Below are 23131 nucleotides of genomic sequence, written 5' to 3' on the forward strand. Positions count from 1 at the left end.
ACGTTCTGAAAAAGTTGCATTCGACTGCTGACATGGCGAAAGTACGGTATTAAACAAGAGCTTGTGGGTAACAAATCAACTTCTCCGTATTTTCGTTTCTCCAGCATATTGAAGCCGAGAGCTACACATGCAGTAACACTGCTCAATAGCTTTCTCATAATGACTGCATCGCCGTCCGTCCGTCCGTCCATCCGTCCGTCCGCCCGCCCACTCGCTCGCTCGCTTATTCGTGGGCTTAGCTTGGCCTTATTCAAAAATAATACAGGCGTCTACGCTCGCTCGCGCTACGGTTGCTGGCACCATGCAATACGATCCTGTAGCCTGCGATAATCGCGGCGCATCAAATACGTGGGGGAAAAGAAATTTGCATTTAGTGCGAGTAAATATGGTAGGACCACGGAAAGAATTGGGCAAAGTACTTGTAACTTGGTATCATTTCTCGCACATTGATTCTCATTTTAGCAGACGGTTCCTCTTTCACAGTTGTTGCATCAAACGTTTTATTACCAGTCACACAACTGCATCTTTACTGGACGATACAAACTAATAGAATGTCCCAGACTCGTCTCTATCGTCTTCATCTCCTCGGTCTCCGGTCGCGTTGTCGAAAAACCTAAGATAACACAACATAGACTCCCCTCCCGCAAGTCAAGAACAAGTCTTTACAACGGGTACCGTTGAGGAGGTCGACGTATACGCTGCGGCCGCTGAGGCGGTGCAGTCGAAACACCCGAAACTTGACACTCGCCAGGCTCAGTGCGTGGTATCGAGGCAGGCGGTATTCCGGTATCCGTTGATGCCGAAGGGGCGGGGACAGAACGAGAGAGACGTGCGGCATTCCACGTTCGACCATCGTTTGCCTTGTAAGTCGCCGGGCACATTGTCTCTTCGATGCGCACTGGGGGACCAAACGCCGATGCTCCTTTTTGCTGGTTACCTGGTAGTCGTATCCTTACGAAATCACCAGCTCTGAACTGCGGCGTCCTGACCCTGTTCCTCGTGTCGAAATTTCGCTTGCAGCGGTCTTGATAGTCTTTATTCTTCTGCGCAGCTTCTTGATTTCTTCTATGACGTCCTCATCCAAAGATGGGAACCCTACGATGTCCAGTCGAGTTTTCATTCGTCCTCTGTGCAAGAGTTCTGCCGGCGAAAGTTGCGTAGTCGCATGGGGCGTGCTTCGATAGATGCTGAGGAACTCTGGTAGATCATGGCGTACGTCACCATGTGGCGAAGTGATAAGCATCAAGAAATCCTCCAACCCCAATTGAATCTTTCTACTTGTCCGTTGCACTGAGGGTGGTATATTGAGGACTGCCGATGCTCAATCCCTCTCTGTTTCAGGAAGGCATTGAAAACGTCACTGAAATTGAGGCCCATGGTTGGAAAGGATGATGTCCGAGTACCCTTCTCTTGCGAACAGCTGTCGTAGAAACTCAATGACCGTTTGCGCAGTGACATTGTGTACAGTGAGCTGGATCTCAGGCCATTTGCTGTAGTAGTCGACGGCTGTGATGGCGAAACGACACCCTGATGGTAGGTTCCCAAACGGTCCAACCCAGTTGAGCCCAATTTGTTTCCAAGGTCCGGTAGGAAAATGTACTGGTTGCAGTGGAGCTGGTCTTATGACAGCGGTCTTGTCCGCTGTGCTGCAGGCGTTGCATGCCCCAACGTAGTCCTCTCCGTTCTGGTGCGGTTGCTTGTATCTCGATGGTTGACGTGAGTCAGCGACTCAACGCTTTCTGCGAATAGGTTTTCAACTCGACCTGCGTGGTCCTGAGTTGAGGTGAGGGCAAAATTGGCAGCAAGGAGAGAGACGCTCCTGGGGGGGGTCAACCATCATCCTCACGCGATGCGATCCACTTCGACTTGGCAGAAGATGGGTGAAGCTGTAGCGGATGTGATCGCAGGTATTGGAGCTTCAAGCTGACCAACTGTCCGATATTTGGGTGCTCCTCCGCGGCAGACATACTCAAAGTGTCCCTTCTTGTGTGCGACAAAGCTTGTACTTGACTAGGCATGAATCACTGTTTGTTCTGTGACTGGTAGATCCGCATCTATAACACCTGGCTGCCGCTGTTGCGGCTGCTGCGGGAGTATTCCTTCGTATAGCAGAAACTTGAGGATGGCTTGCGTCCGTAAGACACACTACTATGCTACTACGTATATGCTACTCATAGTACTTTCTATGGAATCACTTCGGTTCTGAAGAAAAGGTTGTGCCGAATTCGGAGGTTTCTCGGAGGTTCGGAGAAAAAAAGAAAGAACCGGCTCGCGTTTCGCGGCGCCGCGAACGCGAAACGAGTTCAAAAAACGCATGTGTGAATCAAGCTGACCAGTCGCTTTTCGAGAACCGCTCCGTGCTGCAGCTTCGGAGGGTGGTGGTGGTGATGGTGAAAGGGCTTGCCGTTGTCGGCCTCACGTATGGGGGCAACGTCGGAGGGCAGAAACGCGAACGCTTTTCATCCAGCCAATGGGAGCGCTCGGAGGGGTGGAGGTGGCTTCCTTTTGGCAACGGCGGGCCTCCCGATACCGCGCTGGGATCTTTTGTCATTTGTGCGTGTGTGTGTGTTTGGTGCTACCGCATGAGTAGATTCCTTGTCACCAATAGTTGTTTGGTGTCTGAGGTATCGAAGATGAGCTGGGAATTTGCGCAAACCACGGAATCGACGAAAATAAATACGGCTTGTGTGTGACCGTTTGTTGGTCGTCGGTAGGTAAACATGTGTCTCGCTTCTTCTGCCGTTCTTTCTCTGTTATTGTGTCACGTCTGCCGTTCCAACGATTGATGATTCCAGCAGAAATGCTTCACGATAATTATAAAATGGATTACATGCTTCACGATGTAAATTTTGAGGAAGAGAGCTGGAAGTGTCGGTACGATCTTGACGTAGCAACAACAACGAAGCGCGTTTTCAGGATGGCGGCTCGGCTATGACAGGCCCCTCTCGGCGGCGCCGCTTTTTGAAACGCAAGTGTGAATGAGCCTTTAGAGAGTGACGTCACGCCGCCGCATCTTCTGCGGCCACGGAAGCAGCGCCGATCTTTAAAATTCGTTTATTTAATATTTAAGCACTTTTCGGACGAAAAAAATTGCCGGGTAGACTGTCGACCAATGCCGAACATAGTGGTATCGGTTTCATAGATGGGTTTCCGGATGCGACCGTCCTTTTAAGACTATTTTTCGGTTTTGCTCCGGAACGAAAAAGAAAAGGATTTCGTTCAATAGGGAGAAGTTTTACGATAGCGTCTCCGAAAACATGATAAGCAAATCGCCTGACTCCTTTGGAGTGGCTGACATCACGTTGCTGATATCTGATTAGCTGAAAGCGATACGTAGTCGGAATCGGAGGGCGCTTACGATTTCCTAAAACTCCCTAATTCCGGTTTGCCCAAAATATCGTTTTTTTTCCGGTTTCGCTTCGGTTGGACACCCTGCTCACTATATCAAACCACCTAGCCGCATTTCTGCCAGACTGGTTGATTCCTCGAAGGTTTCACGTATACCTCCATGCACCATTTACTTCGCGCTTTCTTTCCAAATACAATCATTGAATGGAACCATTTACCTCAGCACAATGTCAATTTAACGAACCCTCAGCATTCCCACGATGCATTACACCATAATTTCCCAGTCTCGGTATAGGAATGTACATTTGGTACAATTCAAATGTTTGTTTTGTATTTTCTCGCACATTGTTTCTTATTTTTCTGTAGTTTCATTCCCCTGTTCTACTTGCTCTAATACCCAGTGCTTTCTCTTTTCTGTGTCCCCTTGACCCCTTCCCTCAAGTAACGCCCTCACGGGCTCTTGAGGTGTATCGCAATAAATATAGCCTACCACGAACTATGTTACCGAGTGACAGGAACAAAGCAACCATTGGTTACATAAACCACATTAGCATAGTCACCGCAATTCGTTGTTCTGCATACTCTGTCCTTACGCTCAACATTTCTCACAGTGGAATGCCCCGAAGATTGTAAAATGTGTGCACCGGCACGGATCTCCATGCCAAATATACATTTTTACACGGATTCAGAGAACCGACGCTGAATCCGAGACCATATGGCTTCCAAGCACTACATCCGTTTTTTTTTATCACTTCGCAAGCACTTTATTCCTTCGCACGTGCGACGTTAATACTCACGCGTCAAAGCCGTTATTTAGGTAGTTTACATTGGAGAACCTGTACTGTCCACGTAGCATGCGCTGCATGATTATGCCCTGAAACTTATTCAGCGACCGTCATCATACGCTGTGGCGGCTATTCCATGAACGAATGATTCAAATAGTACGTATTCGTGGTTTTCCTTCACTCTATAGACGTGCCAGTTGTGTCATGGCACGTGGACGGGGGAGATGTCATTTGTCCATTAGCGGGAAGCCAGGGGTGCGACTAAACGTCGAAGAATGGAACGGCAGTCCCCTCTCAGCAGTGCAATACTCTTCCGTCTCCGAGATGAGAGAGCTGCTTTCCGGGTGCTACGAAACACATCTCGTCAAGACGCTGCGCTAGTTGGTCGCATGCGTCTCAATGTGGTTTTTACAGCTCAATGGCGTTACCGCTTCAGACAAGTTGACTCTCCCAGATGCCATCACTGCGGTGATCTGGAAGATCTAGAGCACATTCTTGTTTATTGCCCAAACTACCAATCTTTCCGAACCACACTTTCCGGGTTCTCAATCAGCTGGACTCTGGACTTTGGACTTTGTCAAAATTACTGGGCCCATGGCCAAATCCACCATACCAACGCTTTGCATTCAAAGCTCTTCTGACCTTTCTGGACACCGTAGGACTTCGGTCCTCATTGTGAGGCGTTTCATTATTCCATTTCCCACAACACTACCAGCAATTGTTGTCGATGGCATGGCAAATGATGTTATTTGATGCGTGACCCATCCAGCTTTCTATGCTGGGTCCAGAACTGCGAGGACGGTACGCTAAAAAAAAAAAAAGAAACTCCGAGTAGCTGTGCAACCTTTGGAATTCGCAGCTGAAATACGGCGGCAGCTGTGTCGCTACGCATTGTGGGCAGACTTTAACAGGATTTTTTCTCTGTGTTTGAATGTTCTTAACATACCATATGTTACTATTTCGAAATTATCTCTTACAAATGCGTTGCAACTCGAACCCTGTTCAGATGTTTAGGAATCTTTACAGCCTTTTCTGAACGAATTCGTATTGCAAGTACACAAGACAAGAACCTTCACTAAGAACCTTCCTCGGCGGAGCCATCCTAGCGAAAGGCCTGGCTTCTTGTGCTTCCCACTCCCGCCACCTGCATCACCACACCTCACGTGATACCCAACGTCATATCACGCGGCCTTCGCAGCGCGCTTCTTCCTCACCGCGTCGCGACATCTGGGACACACGCCGCACGCACGCACGCTATCGATGCTTAACTCCGCATATACAGCTGTGACTGTAATAGATGAATGTAGGCGGTTTGAATTCGGGGAGATGATTCCCCAGAGTGAGCAAACATACTGAGTATTTTTTCGCCACTTGCGGCAGCGAAACGGCCGTGTTACGCGAATTCGTAATTAAGCGGTTTGGACAAGATTATGAATTTGTTTAGTATCGTTCGACATCCGAGTTTCAGTTACACCTGTCCCCTAGGATGCTAATTATGGAAGTGCATATCAGTTACTCTCAAGTGAGCACCTCCTTCCATAGTGCCTGGTTCACGTCTTGTGTGTTGCGTCAGCGACTTCGAGCGTGCCCCTACTCTGTTATGATTGGTCTCTCCGTGTGATTTCTGCTGGTAAGGAAAGAGAACTGCCGAGGCCACCAGCGACTCTTTCCCTTGGGATAAGCAGATGGATAACTCGGGTCTCCTTAGGTGCGCTTTCAAAATATGATTCCAATGACCCTAAAAGCGAGCTTATTGCTAGTGGAACACCCTTTTATTTGATACCGGACTTACTTCATCAAGGAGCGTGCCGTAGACCAATTTCTCCGAACTCGGTTAACTCGCAGCTAAGTCATCAATAGAAATCGCAAAAGGAGATAGTATATACTGTACAGGGTGTTTTTTTAAAGTCTTTACAGAATTTTTATAGAAAAGCTATGACAGCAGGAGAGATGTCGTTTTTGCAGTTGAGTTCTACGGCCAGGTGGACATCCTCTCGAAGAAAGTAGGCAACTACAAAATGTCTAGTTACCTAAAATTCATTAATTAACTCTTTAATTATGAAATTTCGGGTAAAAGCGAGATAGCAGAACGGGAGACAATCCTCGTCGAAATCAATTCTATCTTTTAAAAATCAAGAAAAGAGCGCGTGCCGTAAAATCGCTGTGTTTTGGTATGCAAATGAGCCAAAACGGAAAAAGCGCGCCTCAGGAGCGCATCACCCTCGCCGACGGAGGCTTATCTGAGCCGGAACGCGATTTTGTCTGGCCAGCTGAGCGGCACCTACTCCAATCATCTCCGGGTGCGTTCCAAAACAAACCCTCGAGTCGAGTAGGTCACATGACCGAGTTGTACCATGTGACCACAGAGTACGCGCCCGGTCGCGTAGCTTTGGGAACGCATGGGGGACTCCGACCGAGTTAAGATGGAGGCCGGTGTCGGCACCGCTATCTCGTGCGCGTCAGATGTATTTTACAGAGACGACGATAACGGCGACTGGGAATGTATTGTGAGCTGTCTACAGGAGTCACCATGCCCCGTCGGACATAGTTGAACTCTGTCTTGTCGGCCGAGTGGGCATTTGGCGTTTTCAGCACTTTGTGAATGTAGTTACTTACTGTACAGTTACATTCAGAGATTGCTTGTCTGGTAGTATTTCTTCCAAGATACTGTAGAATTATTCTTAAGCCCCTCTATTGGAGAATGAAAGGGAAAAGCAGCTGTCATTGTCGTCATTTATTCGTTAATTTTTTGTGGAATGGTAGTTTTCACGTACCATTAGCTACCCCAAATGCATGAAGTGGATACATCCCGTTGCATTTGGTAGTCAAAAGAAATAAAAAAAAGAAAAATGTTAACATCATGACGACAGAAGATGAAAAATACAAAAGGTGGAAGCTGCTGATTGGAATCCTGGAACTGAGGTAGTGGTGCGGGCGTGGTTTGGGTCACGGCGTCGTAGTCTAATGTAAGCTGAACGGCTGCAACAAAAAAGGTAATCAGAGCGCAATGAAGCGGTTCTGATAGTACACGTATTGCGAAGTGCGCAGAAGCCTCCTGTTTCATTCATCCTGAAAGAAGTCTGAGCTTGGGCGAAAAGACGGGAAATTCGTGACAGAGTTCTGTCGTGTTGTCCCTTCCTTCCACAGCTCAGAATTTATCCAAATTCCACCCAAGCATTTATCCACCAGCTAGCCTGCGCCTATGGTACATATTTTATCTGAAACCTGTTCGCACGAACGTACCGACAAACCATCTTACAACTGTGAAGGTAAAGGAAGAAAAGCAATATTCCATTTAAAATCCCATTTCGCACACACGCACATAAAAGTAATAATAATAATAATGCTGGTCAGTAATAGCCCTTGCTCCTAATATAGTTTTGAACGTTTCAAATAGAGCTCTGCCTTTACAAGGACCACGTGGCTACAAGGCAGTGAAACAAATAAACATTGCAAGGCAGCTGTTAGTGAACATATGCTAAATAGATAATGGAAAAGCGACGTACATGAAGACAAAATAGAAAGGCGCACCAGCGAGACTCACTTTGTCCTGGGAAATGTATCCGGCTCACATGTCTTTGGGCGTACGCCTGGTCCTCAGAAACCATGTCGCACAATCCGGATCGGAAGAGTGTTGCCATTTCGGTGTCCAGTTGTGTATTGATAACCCGTCGTGGAGGTCGAGGCTTTTCGACAACCAAACGTTCAGCTGGTTTCGATACCGCGCTTTCGCGAAAAAGGGCAGACGACAAAAGCATGACGTCATTACTCGAGCGAACCTTCCCTGACCGGCCTTCAGAGGAGAGTTGAATCGAGTTAACTCTCTGGTTACTCCACCTTGTTTTGGAACGCGGGTAGTGACGTCATCGAGTTACTCGACCCGTTTTGGAACGGCGCTTCGGGTAGAGAGCTACTCCCGAGTTGACTTGAGTAGGTTTTGGAACGCACCCTCCATCACTCCAAATCACGTGGCCCTCTGACGTGAAATGAGCGCTGTACTCCCTGCGTTCCCGATAGCCGTGGTTTCGGTTTCGGCTCGTTTGCATATCAAAATTCGGGATGGATATCTTCACGCACGTGCGTGTTTCAGGATTTCTTAAACGTGGAATGGCTTTCAACTATGACTCCCTCATTCTGATATCCCGCTTTTGCCCGAAATCCCCCAATTAAAGAGTTAATTAATTAATTTTAGGTAATCAGTAATCTTGTAGTTGCATACTTTCTTCGAGAGGATGTCGCCTGGCCGTGGAACTCAGCTGCAAAAACGACATCTATGCTGTTCTCGTAGCTTTTTTATAAAAATTCTAGGGGTGTGCGAATCCGAATATTTCAAGTCGAATCGAATATCGAATCGAATGGGGGAAAAATTCCGAATACCGAATCGAATATCGAATATTTGTGCAAAATTTGCAATATGTGACTTTCGCACTAAAAGTTTCCATTTTGTAGCCCATGGCTTTAGTGTAATTTTTCTGGTATTAACTGTCACGAGAGAGACATGCAATTCTTCTGTTTAAAGCCCCTACTCTTTAATTTTACATGAGAGTGCTTCCTGCTTTTCAGGTGAGCCTACACTTACTGGAGTGGTTACCTTCATTTCAAAATTTTATGTCAGGCAGTAGCATGTTATACGGATGATGCTGTAATTGTTTCAGACAACCACAGGCCATTTGTGAAACAAACGAATTGGCAGCCTGCCTCAGTTTTGCCATGAACACCTTTTAGTTTCTTTGCACTCGTCCTAGGAAGTTCCACTACTGAAATTTTAGATGTAAAGGACATCTTTAAGACACCCTTCTTGTTCGTGGGCTGTAATCATTATTCAAGAGTCCTAACCTTTTAAAGGCAACCTCACAGACATCAAATCAAAGTCCCTCGCCGGCACTGCTAAACTGCATGTGGGAGGGGCGCCGCCCCTTCCACATAAAATGTCTACAAAACTAACTTTGGATAACGTTATCTTAAACTAAACACCGTCCAGCCTGTGTTGGTTCTGCAGCAAGGGCAATTTCGTAAAGGAGGCTTCACCTCATACACGGAAGCATCAGGTGAAGCCCACTTTCGGGTTGTGTCGTTCATATACGTGGAATAGTCGAATATTCGAAAAATCGAATACTGGATATTCGGTTCGCGAATCGAATAGTTCGAGCGTTTGATATTCGATTCGATTCGAGAATTCGAATATTCGCACACCCCTAAAAAATTCTGTAAAGGATATAAAAAAAAAACACCCTGTATAGTAGAGAGAGATTTGTTACGCGCACTGGATTGACTTTAAAGGTACTGTAAAGCAGCACCGAACAATTGTCATTTAGTGTGGCTATTCGATAGTCCAAGCCACCAGGACAAAAACTGCGCAAGTTTCATTCCAATCGACGGTGCAATTAATTCGAAAATTACAATTAAAGATTACGGGCAACACTGTACTAGGTATTCGAAATGAATCCGTACTCCTGACACATACGGCGGCAACCACATTGCATCTGTAATATCACTGGGCCCGACATAACAATCCACCACAATCCACCATAAAATCCGCCCCTGCAATCCACACAACGATCCACATCTGAGGATAAACGGATAAGCGAACTGAAATGAAATGCTGAGCCGTTGAAAAAAATGTGTCAGACGTTGTGTCAGAAATGTGTCAGACAAAGAAGCCAGACAGCGTCGGGACTTGTTTGTTCACAGAGGTTCACAGAGAGAGTTTGTTCGTTCGAAAGAGGCCGCGAATACAAGGAACGCGCAGGCACAGCAGAGAAGTAGGGACAGCCTCCATCGAAGAGCGGCCAGCGCTGGGTTACTTCGCAAAAACAGGGGTTAACAGGTTAAACTGTTAACAGGGGTTTCAGAATGCATAGGTAAACAGGAAAACTAATAATATGGTTACTAAAATAACGAAGTTCCGATGTAATAGTGTGTAATACCAATTTTCAGTGTTGCCCGCTGTACAGGGGGTTGTTTGACACCAGCGTCGCACCGCTCCACTACGCCGCATCTTTCATGGCAAATTAGAAATATTTATAGCGCGTTGTCAGTCGTATGGTTCCGCATATGGTATTTAGAAGCAACAAAGTCTCTAGTCACATCACCGGCATATCATGCTTGTCTACTGCTTTACAGTACCTTTAAAATTTGGGCAGGTTGGTAATCCATTTAAAAGTGATAAAACCCCAGTGCTTGGTAAAAAGGACAAAGGACAAGACAGGTAAAAGACACACGACGACCGCACTGAACTGCCAACCAAGGGTTTATTGCATGAAAGTGAGACCTATTTATATTCTACTGCGGGGTAACCACGGGAGGTGAAAAAATCTTTCATTTTGGCAAGTTGGTTTAAAAAATCTGAATCTTCACTGCAAATGCGGCGCAGTCGTAAGAATTGTGAAAAGGGAATAGAATCCTTGACATGTCTTGGGCGGCATGTAGTGTAGTGTGTGTAGTGTCTTGGGCATGTAGCCGCGTTGCGGCTTATCCCAGCAACCTCCAGCAAAAAATCATCATTGCTTTAACAGTTGAGTATCACCAAGCCATCTCTAACTTGATGCGACAAATCAAGTCCGGCTCGGAGGACCTTTTCAATTCCGGACAGCTCTACACTGGCACGACAATTTCCTACAGACGCCCTCCAAACCTGAGAGCCGTTCTTGTCCGCAGCCGCATCCAAAAAGATGACGAAGAAGAAAACGGGACGTTTCCTTGCCAGGGACCACGGTATACTGCATTTCCAAGCAAGCGCCAAAATGTTATGCAGCGGTGACTGCGCAAACCATTTCGCTCGCTGCGCCATCCCTCGACTGTAGACGACGAAGTGCTGGCTATGATGCACCGCCTTAACCTGTGCCCATGTCGGACCCAACTATCGCCTTCAGGGCTCCAACGGTCGATATATCCACACGTCCGGCCACTACACATGCAAGTCAGCTAACATAATATATGCAATATTTTGTTCTATCTGCCCAAATCTTCTATACATCGGAGAAACCGAGAGGAAACTACACGAAAGGGTTCCGCGAACACCGCCGCCTAATGCTTTTACAACAGTCAGATAACATCAGCCATCACGAAATGACTCTGATTTCCAAGCATTTTTCCAGTTCGACCCATAGTGCTGATAGTCGTCTCGAGTTATCGTTCTTCGATCCGGCATCAACAATTCTAATTCACGTAAACGGGAAGGAAGCCGCCTTATCTACCACGTCAACTCGACTCATCCCGGAGGTCTTAATGAAAGACTCATTTTAGGATTCTAGTTTGTCTGCACGTGTTGTAACATGCCGCCCTCTTACACGGATCTCGTCATTCTCGTGTTAGCCCCCTAGCGGGCTGGGCGATATATACAACATGTTTCCCGACATCCCCCGCATTCCGTCCCTCTAATCTGAAGAAGAGCCTTCGCTCGAAACGTCCCCCAAGTTCCCCCCCCCCCTTTCTTTGCTCTCCTCTTCGGTACACCAGTTCCCCCCTTTTTGTCTCTCTGTGCACGTGTATACCTGGCAGCCCTTTTGGATTTTCGTTCACATGTGGCATGTACCTTGCATTAGGATGGGATAGTTCGGAAAACTTAAAAAGATAATTGGCGATAGCTTCCTTAATACTGCTTATCAGACGCAAAAGTTTTAATTTATCACCTTGTAATTTATACTCTTACTTTATATCGTGGAAAGTAAGGTTGTTGTTTACGTACCCTGCACAGTCCATAGCTAAACACTTGTTTTCGGGGTTTTATATTTCTTGAAAATCAGAGACAAAAATCCGGTTTTAGTTCAGCCGCTGTAAAATATTGGGAAATATCGGGTGAAAAAGCAAGATCAAACAAAAAGTGCTTCTCGCATTTCAGATGAACAGGAGATGCTGAACCGGATCCCTAAACTACAAGATCCTACTCATAAACTGTACGCAAGGTTCCTCGCGTTTTACACTATACAGGGTGTCCACGTGTCATTGAATTATAATAAAAAAACTACGCCACCTAGAATCATGCGGTCAACAGCATTTGTTCTTATTAGGTTTTTGCCACCTCCTAATGTGAATGTCATGTACTCCAAGTTTAATTATGTAAATATTTGCGAACTGAACTCGGAAATTTGCCAAGTAAAGGTCACTTTTTTACCCCACCAATATGAAGAGCGTGCCGAATTCACCCAAATTCATGATAATTCACAGTGAAATTCACGAGCTATCCTATCGGAAAAAATAGCCGAATATCATGCTTTTCGGAGCACCGGACCATAGCGCGCGATGACGTTTTGAGCGCAATCGCTCTCAGTGCGACGAAAGGAGGTTCCGAAGCCAGCACAGAGAGTGATAGTAGAAAAAGTAACAGTTCCTAAAATTGGGAGAGGGAAAGCATTATTCCAGAGAAAGTCGGACGTGATAAGCCGTGCCTCTTTTATCTCTTTCTGCGATGTCGCAGAGGGCTGGGTTTCCAACCTCCTTTCGTCGGACTGACAAAGATTGCGCTGAAAAATTCATCGTGCGCTATTCTGTGCGACCTCCGTAGAGCATGATGTTCGGCTATTTTTTCCAAAGGGATAGCTCCTGAATACCCCTGTCAATTATCATAAAATTGACTAAATTAGACACGCTCTTCACATTGGTGGGGTAAAAAAGTGACCTTTACTAGGCAAATTTCCGACTTAAGCTCGCAAAAATTTACATAATTAAACTTACGTTACACGACATTCACATGAGGAGGTGGCAAAAACCCAGTAAGAACAAACGCCATTGACCGCAGGCTCTAGGTGGTGTAGTTTTTTTTATTATAATTCAATGACACGTTTTCTGGGACACCCTGTATATGTGCACGCAGAGTTACGTAATGTAGCGTTGTAGCGCTATGTGCAGATAACGTGCAAATACGTAGTATAAATATACCTACGTATAGTCGTGTTCAGGCTAAGAACAGCATAGCCGCTTGATCTTTATTTTCCTATATTTAACCACCACAAGCCAACAGAGGTTTGAAACGTTGTATGTAGAATATATTCGGGTCACGTTTACGTGTGGCGAAAGTTATATTTGATATGTAACTGTAATGAAAATATATAGTAAAGTTTCACTTGAGTGCCAGAGGTACCGTTCATAGGTAGAACACGACTATAAAAGGGCGGAGTGGGTTACAACTGAGCAACTCTGCAAGCCAGAGACGTCTTTGACAGTTCTATATGGACACTTGACATCCTATCTGGCTGCTCCCATTCTTCAACCGTATTCTGGCAGGGGTGAAATGCATTGAAGAGCAAACTCCGACAGCCTGTGAATACTTCGCTTCCTGCGTATGAAGGGAGATCCGATAATTAAATGCCAGATAAGACGTTGTGGATGATTTCCCGCGAGGGGGCTTGCTCGGTCCGGTCGCTCGCATTGCCACTGCTTTTGGCGGGGGTCGTGGGGCATTCGTGTGTACGGTACTTCTATATATTGGTGCATGTATGTAGAGCATCGTGAAGGGAAATGTGCGCCTGTGAAATGTACGGCTCTTGTCCGGAACCCACGTGCAAAAGACGCCATCCCTCTCTTGAGGTGTGAAATCGACCAAAGGGTTGGACATAGAACCAAAGGAGGTTCGCGATGCGTTGAGAGGTTCTTCAGTGCAAGGATTGCCACATTCTTAATTATTTGTTAGATGAGGACAAATAAATACAGATCAGAATGTGCGCGTTGTCGCTGAAAGACGCGATGAATAAGGGGCTGTGGTATTGTAGGGTATGTTGGAGGAGGATTTCGTTCAGATGCAGGCAGGGCCATGATCCCTTTTGGGTCTCCAATTTTCTACATTATCTTCTTTTCTTTGTTTTTATGAGTTATTCCCACCCGTGGCATGAACGTCACAGTTGGTCCTAAGTTCCACAACGAAGCGACTCGCGAGATATAAAATGACGAGTGTGAGCCGCCGGACCCCTGGTTTGGCTTCGACGTATTTTTTTCCCCACATTGAAGCACACCATCCTGGCGTCTTTAACGGCCACCGCATCGACGTTTTTTGTCGCTTATTGATCGTGGAACGAACGGTGTTGTTCAGGCCACAGGTGCGATTAACTCACAAAAATAATAGGGAAACCCTGAGACCCAAAGTGGACGGCCCTGCATGGCCCTGGAGAAAAGTCCGCAATCGCAGATACGGGTTACGCTTTATTTGACCATCTTCGATGCCCTTCTGTCTCGTTCCAGATCGTGTCTATACCCCTGTCACACGGTAAACCGAATGATATTCCCAGCGAATGACAATCGCACCGAATGTCATTTGTTTGTCTTACATCGAGCTACACGAAGAAACAGAATGTCATTCGCAAATGATGCCAGTGTCGATAATTAAGACACCAGGGCCAAACATATGAAACATGCATGCAGGTACATTAGTTATATTTTTATTTCTTTTGCTCGAAACTAGCGAAACATTGGATTATTTCACAGAATCGTTGCCTTTTCAAAGACACCTAATTGGCTAATTCCCATAAGCAAAGACGACTAAGAAGCCTTTGGAATACAGTACAGGGAGAGCAAGTAGGTGACGATGTTTATTGGATGGTGCTTGGGAGAAGAATGAAAAAGCGTGAGCAATCGCGTGGGCGTGCAGGCGCTGAGTCGTCGTCTTCAACATAGTATTCAACAGCCTGCCACCCACAGATGAGAACGACGTAGTGTTTCAAGATTTCGACTATTTTTCTTGTGACTCGAGCTTGTAGAGGTGCTGGACGGGTCTCCTGAGTATCGTTCTACCAGGAGTCCTAATCAGACATACCCTAACTCGTCCATCTGAACCTGTGAAAACTTTCTCAACGAGGGCCATTTTCCATTGAAGCCTGGGACAGTTGGGCTCTTTGACGAGAACTAAATCTCCGGTTCGAACGTCGCAGTCGTTTGTCCCTTTGGAGTGGTATGCAGAACGTAGTTCCGAGAGGTATTCTTGCTGCCACCTATTCCATACTGCATTGAGGTAGTGCAGCTGTCTTTTCAATGTCTCCCTTATCTTCGTGGACGATGAGTCATGGATTGTGTTCCGCGATGTGGTGGATTCCGTCGATGGTGGTGCGAGTAGACGTCTTCCCATTATCATGGTTGCTGGAGTGAGTGGTGTCGGCTCGGAGTTTTCGTTGTAAACAAAGGTTATAGGTCTTGAGTTCATCATCGCCTCCACCTCAGCCAGCAGAGTTTGCATTTCGATGAAGTCTACGACGTTCCTGGACAGGGTTTTCCTCAATGCTGATTTTACGGATCTTATCAGTCTTTCATAAAAGCCACCCCACCATGGTGCGCGCTCCGGTATGAATTTCCAGCCGATTCCGTTACGTGAAGAATAGTCCTGCACCAGTGGGTCCGTTAAGATCCTCTGTATGTTCCGAATTTCTCTTGCGACCTTTTTGAACGTCAAGGCATTGTCCGAGTAGATGGTTTGGCAGATTCCCCTACGAGCTGTAAATCTTCGGAAGGCTTGCAAGAACTTGATCGCCGACATGTCCTCGCACAGCTCTAGGTGCACAGCCCTTGTGACGGCACAAGTGAAGAGGACAATGTAGCCCTTGTGGTAGTTCCTCCTTCGCTTCAACATTACTGGTCCCGCAAAATCGATGCCGGTGACCTCGAAGGGATGACTCATCGTCACTCTGTCAGGTGGAAGTTGGCCATCAGGTTGTGTCAGATGCCTTGCGTCGTTTCTTCTGCATGTCACGCAACCTCGTAGTATTCGCTTGACCTGTTGGCGTGCTCGGAGTATCCAGAACCTTTCGCGTAGCTGCACTAAAGTGTCACGCACTCCGCAGTGGAAAACTTGTCGATGGGACTGTAAAATTAAAAGGCGAGCATAATGCGAGTGAGTTGGCAGTATGATTGGATGACATTCCGAAAATGTTTGACGACTACCACCCATTCGTCCTCCAAGCCTGAGGATGCCGTCGTCGTCAATAAATGGCCTTAGATCTTTCAACTTCGATGTTCGCTTAAGTGCATTGTTGCTTCCGAGTGCGCTGATTTCGTCCGCGAATGCAGATTCTTGTTCTTGCCTTACCCAGTAGCGTTCGGCCTGTTGAATCTCACTAGCGCTTAAGGGACCGTTGATCCGACCTATTCCTCTGGAGTTTTTGGTGAATCGAATTATCCACGCTGTTACACGATGGAGGTTATTGACATTGCTGAATCGTCCCAGAACCATCACTGGATCCGAGCACGATGGTGCGATGGTTTGGAGCACAACCTGCTCTTTATGAACGTGAGTGCGTGTCATCTCATTGACTTCAGGAGATGGCCATTTGTCATCAGATTGCGCCAGCCATGATGGTCCTTTCCACCACAGCTTGGACTGAAGCAATTTCTTGGGACTTGTTCCTCGCGTCAACAAGTCGGCTGGATTTGCTTCTGTTCCCACGTATCTCCATCGATCTTTCTCTACCTTCTGTTGAATTTCTGTGACCCTGTTGCGCACAAACTGCGGCCAGCGGTTTGCGTCCCCTCGTATCCATTGCAAAGCAATCATTGAATCTGTCCAAAAGAAATCTGAGGTGGTGAGCTTGAAATTGTCCCGCAAGTAGCTGGCGAGACGAGCTGACATCAGCGCACCAAGTAGTTCCATACGAGCTAGAGTAACCTCCTTCACTGGTGCTATTCTTGATCTTGCTGCGATCAGTTGTGTTTTGTATCCGTCCGCGCAGCCGCCGAGACGTAGATAAACAACGGTACCGTACGCGCCGGGGCTAGCATCAGAGAAAAAGTGTAGCTGTGGCTGGATCTCAGTGCTCATGTCCGGTAAGTAACAACGTGGTATTTCAATGTCTTTGAGATCCTGGAGCTCGTTGTGCCAAGCGCCCCATTTACGAGCGATATCATCTGTTAGCGGAGCATCCCACTCCAACCCGTGCTTCCAGATTTCCTGTAGGAGCATCTTTCCGGTGACGGTGTACGGAAGGATGAAGCCCAATGGGTCATATATTTGTGCCACAGAGCGCAGCACCTGTCGTTTCGTGGTCATGCCGTTGTACTCTCCTGATATGCGGTGGAAGTCAAGTGGTAGAGACAGCGTATCCTGCTCCTGGTTCCAAGGAATGCCAAGTACTTTCGTTGTGTTTCCAATCAAAACAGCATCCGGTTCTGACTTAAACTTCTCGCGCATCGCATAACTGTTCGAACCCCATTTTTGGAGCTTCATGGAAGCCTTTCCAAACAGCTGTAAGGTTTCGGTGTACATCTCCTCTGCCTCCTCCTGGTTCGCCGCACCAAAAATGACGTCGTCCACGTAAATGGAATTTTCAAGTATCCTTGCTAGTCTCGGATGCTCACTGGCGTGCCGCTGGATATGGTGCTGTAACGTGGCTGCCAGGAGGAACGTGCTAGGGGCCGTGCCGAAAGTCACCCTAGTCATGCGCCACGTTTCAACGTTAGGCAGTAGCTGGCCGTCTACCGGCGTGGTGCTGTACCACAGCAACCTAAGCGCGTCTCTGTCATCCTCGTGTATGGCGATCTGTAGGAATGCCTTCTGTACATCCGATACCAAGGCTACTGGATAAAGGCGGAAGTTCATAAGTAGTGGCATGATATCCGGATTTAGGTTGGGGCCCGCGTTCAGATTATCATTGAGCGAGCTGGTGCCAGCTTCATGAGAGGATGCGTCGAAGACGATCCTCATCTTTGTAGTTATTCGATCCTCCCTGATGACTGCGTGATGCGGCATGTAGTATATGTGTGCTGCATTTTGGGCCTGATCCATTTCCTGGGTAACCTTTTCTGCTACTCCAGAGACAAGATATTCACGTATGGCTGCGTCGTATCTCGCCATTAACCCCTGTGACTTGGTTAGACGCCTCGTGACTTGTGAAAGACGTTTCTCCGCAATGTGCTTGTTGTCTAGCATTGACACAACTGGTTTCCACGGCAAGGCAACTGAATACCTGTCGTTCTTCAACTGAATGGACGTCTTGAAGTTATCGAGGACAAAGTGATGCTGTGCTGCGTCTGTCTCATCGCAACGTATGCCGATGCTGTCCAAGTTCCAAATTCGCTCCATCATGTCGTTCACCGCTTCGCGATGTTGGCTTGCGTGCAACACAGTCACCGTGTGACAGCTTGCTGTGCGCACCACGTTTGGTAGAGAGCATGGTCCTTGCAGCGTCCAGCCAAGTGTCGTTTCGACGGCTTGTACACCTTGATACACCGGAAGAGTGCGCCCGGTAACAAATTCCCAGTAGTGGTCCGCACCAATCAGAATCTCTATTTGTTGACGTAGGGCACCGTCGCGACAGTCGGCTATTGCCAGCTTGTACTGCTGCATGTGCTCTTTGATGACATCAGGTGGAACGTCCAAGACTTGAGAGCATATCTGTTCCACCACCAGGGCTGTTATCTTTTGATGTTCACCTCTTCCATGCATAGTCCTTAAACTGAGCTCAACGGCTTCCAGTACTTCTGGACGATTGTGTTGAACTCCGAATGCCCCAATGGAGATGTGCTCTGTGCGAACGATCTGACATCCGAGTGCTTTCGACAAGTGACGAGTGATGAACGTGCGTTGACTGCCGCCGTCGAAGATTAGGCGCGTGAAGACTTCCTCCTTAGTTGCGTGTGCCCAGGCTGTGGCGGTCTGAAGTAGAATGCGTTGGGGGGAGCGATTGACTGTGGTCTTCAGAGTGACTGCCGCGGACGTTCCGGGAGCAGGGGCAGATGGCCGAGGCTTATATTCTGGGTCGCACATCGTCGTTGCGTGGTGACCGGCACATTTGTGGCATTTTGGGCGGGTTCTACAATGTCTTGCAGCGTGATTCGGCTTGCAACATCTGAAGCATCGGCGTTGCTCTGCTAATACGTGTTTCTTTTCGGCAAGAGACTTTGTGCTTGTACAATCTGCTATCGCATGGCTTGTCATGTTGCAAAAGAGGCAGCGTTCATTTCCCTTGCCTGCCTTGACCATGTTTTGCAATGTGACCACTGGACGACCATTCGCCGGTTTAAATTTGCGAAAGTGCGGCGTCTTTGTGGGGTCATGTTCGGGAGGAGATTGAAAGGTACGCTGGGTGATTTCTTCGCGGTGCCTTACTTCGTTTCCTAGGAAGGTCAGTAATGACTTCAACGCGTTGTTGTGAAACGATGTGCCTGTAGAGGCTGATGTCAAAGCGGTTGATGTCGAAGCGGTTGATACCGTTTTCTCGGTAAGTACACGGTTAAATTGCAATGCCATATCCATCGGAAGAGATCTCAGCAAGATCGGGTACAGCATAGAGCAGTAAGACTCTGTAGTAGTGCCAAGGCAGTTCAGTCCTCGAATGTGAGCCTGGACTGTGTCATATAGCCTCCGCAAGTCGTAGAGATGTCGGCTCGAACGTACGGGTTCGATATCCGCCAGGCTTTTGAGGTGTTCTTGAATTAGTAGATTATCGTTGCCGAAACGATTGCGGAGAATCTCGACGGCAGATTCGTAAGTGCCAGGAGTCAACTGTAGACCTTCCACGGCGTTCGCAGCTTCCCCTTGTAGTGCAGCCATTAGGTACTGCATCTTGCTACTCTCAGGGAGTGAGGCATTGGTGTGGATAGTCACATTGAATTGACTCCAAAATTGCTGCCAGTGACATCGTTTGCCGTCGAACTTCAGCATTTCTAGTTTGGGAAGGCGAACAGCGGCTTGCGTTTGTGGTGCTTGAACGGTGTGTACCCGCGCAGGGGAGGCATCTCCCTGTGGATGTGCGATGGCAGGGATATCAGAGGTGGTCACAGCACGTCTACGGGCGTCGACGTGTGCCTTTGCCATGAAGAGGGTCATTTCCAATCTGTTTTGATAATCCAGCTGCTTCGTGAACTCCTGGTCAAACTCATCTTCAGTAAGAAGAGGTTCGATCTGACTATCGACTTCTTTGAGAGAGGCGTTGAGGCTGTGTAGCCTGTCGATGCGTGCTGCCAATTCGGTAATGTCCTGAGGTTCTTCACCCGCCGTTCGTCGGTCAAGATCGTTCTGGATCGTCGTCACCTGGTTCCGCAGAATCTTGCGCTTTTTGTTCAGCTGAGTTCGGTCCATCGCTCAAGCTCCCTGTAGTCTTCCCGGTCAGTACTTGTTGCGTTCTGGATCCTGGTCACGGCACCACTTTGGAATACAGTACAGGGAGAGCAAGTAGGTGACGATGTTTATTGGATGGTGCTTGGGAGAAGAATGAAAAAGCGTGAGCAATCGCGTGGGCGTGCAGGCGCTGAGTCGTCGTCTTCAACATAGTATTCAACAAAGCCTATATCTGCACCATACTTGGCAACGTGGCGACTGGGAACCAGGGTAATTCTCCAAAAAACTGTGTTTAGCCTTCCTTCCTTCGCGTCAAAAGCTATCAAATTCGTGATAAAATATTGAAGTGCAACTTTTCATTCGTCTTTCATTTCCTCGAACGGTTTGTCGAGGGTACGCTGAGGGTACTACTGCGAGGGTACGCTGTCGGTGCGAGCGAATGAGTTCCCCGAACTCATTCGCATGTATTGCCATTTGATTTCACCGCGTGATACGAAACGAATGGCATTCAATGCGAACATCATTCGCTGGGAATGACATTCAATTTGCCGTGTGACAGGGGTATTAGTCAGGCAGCGTAGAGGCTCTGTTAGCTGAGCTACGGGATGAATCTACCAGATTATCATGCAGAGAAGGCTCCTAACTTGTGACACGTTTTTTTAGATGACATATTAAGAAAGGTCTGGATTTTAGCGGGATGTGGTGCGCCTCTTACTGAGAAAATATGTCTGAAGAATGTTCGTTCACGCTGGAAGGACGATCTGTTCTCTCTTTTTTTTTATCTCGGTGTAAGGCCACGGTCGGTTAAACGTCTCAAGGTAGTGGTCGTATACATCATGGTGTCGTCGTTTATGTTTATCACATCATGTCGTCATGTTCATCACATCATATAGTGTTTATGGAATTAGTGAATGGAATGGAACGGAATTAGCTTATGGAACAACTGAGTTATTGCCTGTAGCGGACTTTTCTCCGACGACACAGGTGCATTGAGTCCGTGTGATTTTGTCGTGTCCCTGCTCTCAATCAAGAGGGAGTGGGACCTGTGTCTCACAATGCCGTTGGCTAGACCGGGATCCAACTATAGGTCACTGGTGGACCTTAGTCATGTGTCATGTTGAGGCAGCTTCACGTCGTATATCAAACATACCAAGGGAAAGAGAGTAACAGATGTAGAGAGTCGAATACCACATTCATTCACATTTATATTATCTATTAAAATAACATCATTCACAGGTGTGCTCCAGGTCTAATAAAGTGACATTATTGCATGGTTACGTTGGTTTGTCTTGTTACAGTACTACAAGGAAACAACCTAACCAGCCTCACTCTCACTGTTTCAGTTCACACAGCACAACATGCCACACAAAATGTAGAGAACAACAATGACGTCCGAAACGCTATACAAAAAGGTATCTACAAGGCTTTTTTCAGCGTACATCCTTCTTCCTGGATATTCATGGATATGTTTACGGGATCTTTGTGGGGGTAGCACAATTCGTCAGGTGACGAATTCAATATCTTCCCCTTATATATATATATTCGAACTCAAACTCACCACTTTCGTCATCCTTCCTCGTCCGACAAAGAAAAAAATATAAGCGATTCCGAGCGTTGGATGCATCATTCAACTTTCCATGTGCAATCAGTCTTCTATACAGAATGTTGCGCTCTCACTCGAGCTTCGATATTTACGGTAATTAGTCAATAACGCCTACGCCGTCACCATCCTTATTGTATCCAACTTTATACGAAATTACGTTCAGAGCAACAGCTGTTGCAGTCCTGCCAGTGTTTCCAACACTGTTTCCAGCGACGCAAACAAGCGAAAAAGCGCTTTGAATGAAAGCCATGTCGCGGCGTCTGAAACAACAAGGGACATCCCAATAGGGAAGAAAGGCGCCGACTGAAAGATTTCTCATTTACGGGCACGTTGTGACACTCGGTAATCTTCGGGATAGGCGACCATTATCTAAGGAAAGTGTTGAGAGAAACCTGAACAATGGGCTGCATGAGAAAATGACTGTCACTCTAAGTGTCTAGGGAAAAGTCTGATTGTTATGCGCGCCGTCTCGGAAATGGTCGCTCTGTTGTTTCTTGAAACAAATTTCTTGCCTCGCTGCTAAATTTGATGAAGGGACTTAGAAGCACCGTATTAAACGAACGTCGCGCGGCCATGCACAAAGAAAAGTAATGAAGGCTGCATGTGAGCACCTCTCAATTCTTGCTCAGTTGCTCAACAGGAAAGCATCCCCGCTTCCACTATTAAAACTTTGCCGTTCGACTATGCCTAAGACGACTTACTTTATTTTCCTGAAGGGTTTTGGGGCGACGTACCTCTGTGTACCGGCGTACTTGTGTACCACACATTCCCCGTACACTGGAGTGGACGTATTCGGCAACACCTTAAAGAAATGAGTTTGCAGAGACGACCCCGGTCATCTTGTCGGAGGAAACATACATGAGACAAGTACAGTGTATATGGAGAAACGGCAGATGCGCAGTAATCTTGTGTTCTGTTAAAAAAGACACATACACAAAATGCAGACTCTGTTATTACAGTGACCAGGGTAAAAGAAGAAGTAAAGTGTGGTAATATTAAACGAGTAAAACAGATTAAAGCAGGAGCGGTGAAGGGATACGTGCATCGGAAAGCAAAATAGCACTATGGTAATTCGCCACGAACACACGTTGGAACTTTCCTCCCCAGTCCTTGTACAGACCTGGAAATTCTGTCCTTATGCTCCAGCCTCGAAGCCAAGGCTTCCCTTGACTCACCTCATAAGACCATCATCATCAATACCAATTTTGAACGCATTCTTCTTCCCTTTGAAACACCTCCACGCTCTACAAACGTAAATGGGTGCTCCAATTGTCTCTCCCAGCTCATTTCCAAATCAATATATTTTCCTTCCTTCCCGCCCAGAAGAAACGCAAGAAGCCCTGACGACGGACGCCTCGCTAAATAAAAACGCAGAAATAATCCGACAAAATAAAAGCCTGTTCCCCTCAAAGCAAGCCATGG

At 47.1% G+C, this 23131-nt stretch overlaps 1 protein-coding gene across 1 annotated transcript; it reads right to left on the reverse strand.

Moving 5' to 3' along the window:
• Nucleotides 1–14793: 14793 nt before the first annotated feature.
• Nucleotides 14794–20127, reverse strand: LOC135384971 (uncharacterized). Its single transcript, XM_064614150.1, has one exon. It carries the CDS (start codon nt 20125–20127, stop codon nt 14794–14796), a length of 5334 nt encoding a protein of 1777 aa, XP_064470220.1.
• Nucleotides 20128–23131: the final 3004 nt, after the last annotated feature.

This window comes from Ornithodoros turicata, chromosome 2 (assembly GCF_037126465.1).
Source record: "Ornithodoros turicata isolate Travis chromosome 2, ASM3712646v1, whole genome shotgun sequence".
NCBI lineage: Eukaryota > Metazoa > Arthropoda > Arachnida > Ixodida > Argasidae > Ornithodoros > Ornithodoros turicata.

Excerpts from the sequence above, each read along its gene's own strand:
- LOC135384971 (XM_064614150.1), bottom strand. The coding sequence starts at position 20,127 with ATGGACCGAACTCAGCTGAACAAAAAGCGCAAGATTCTGCGGAACCAG.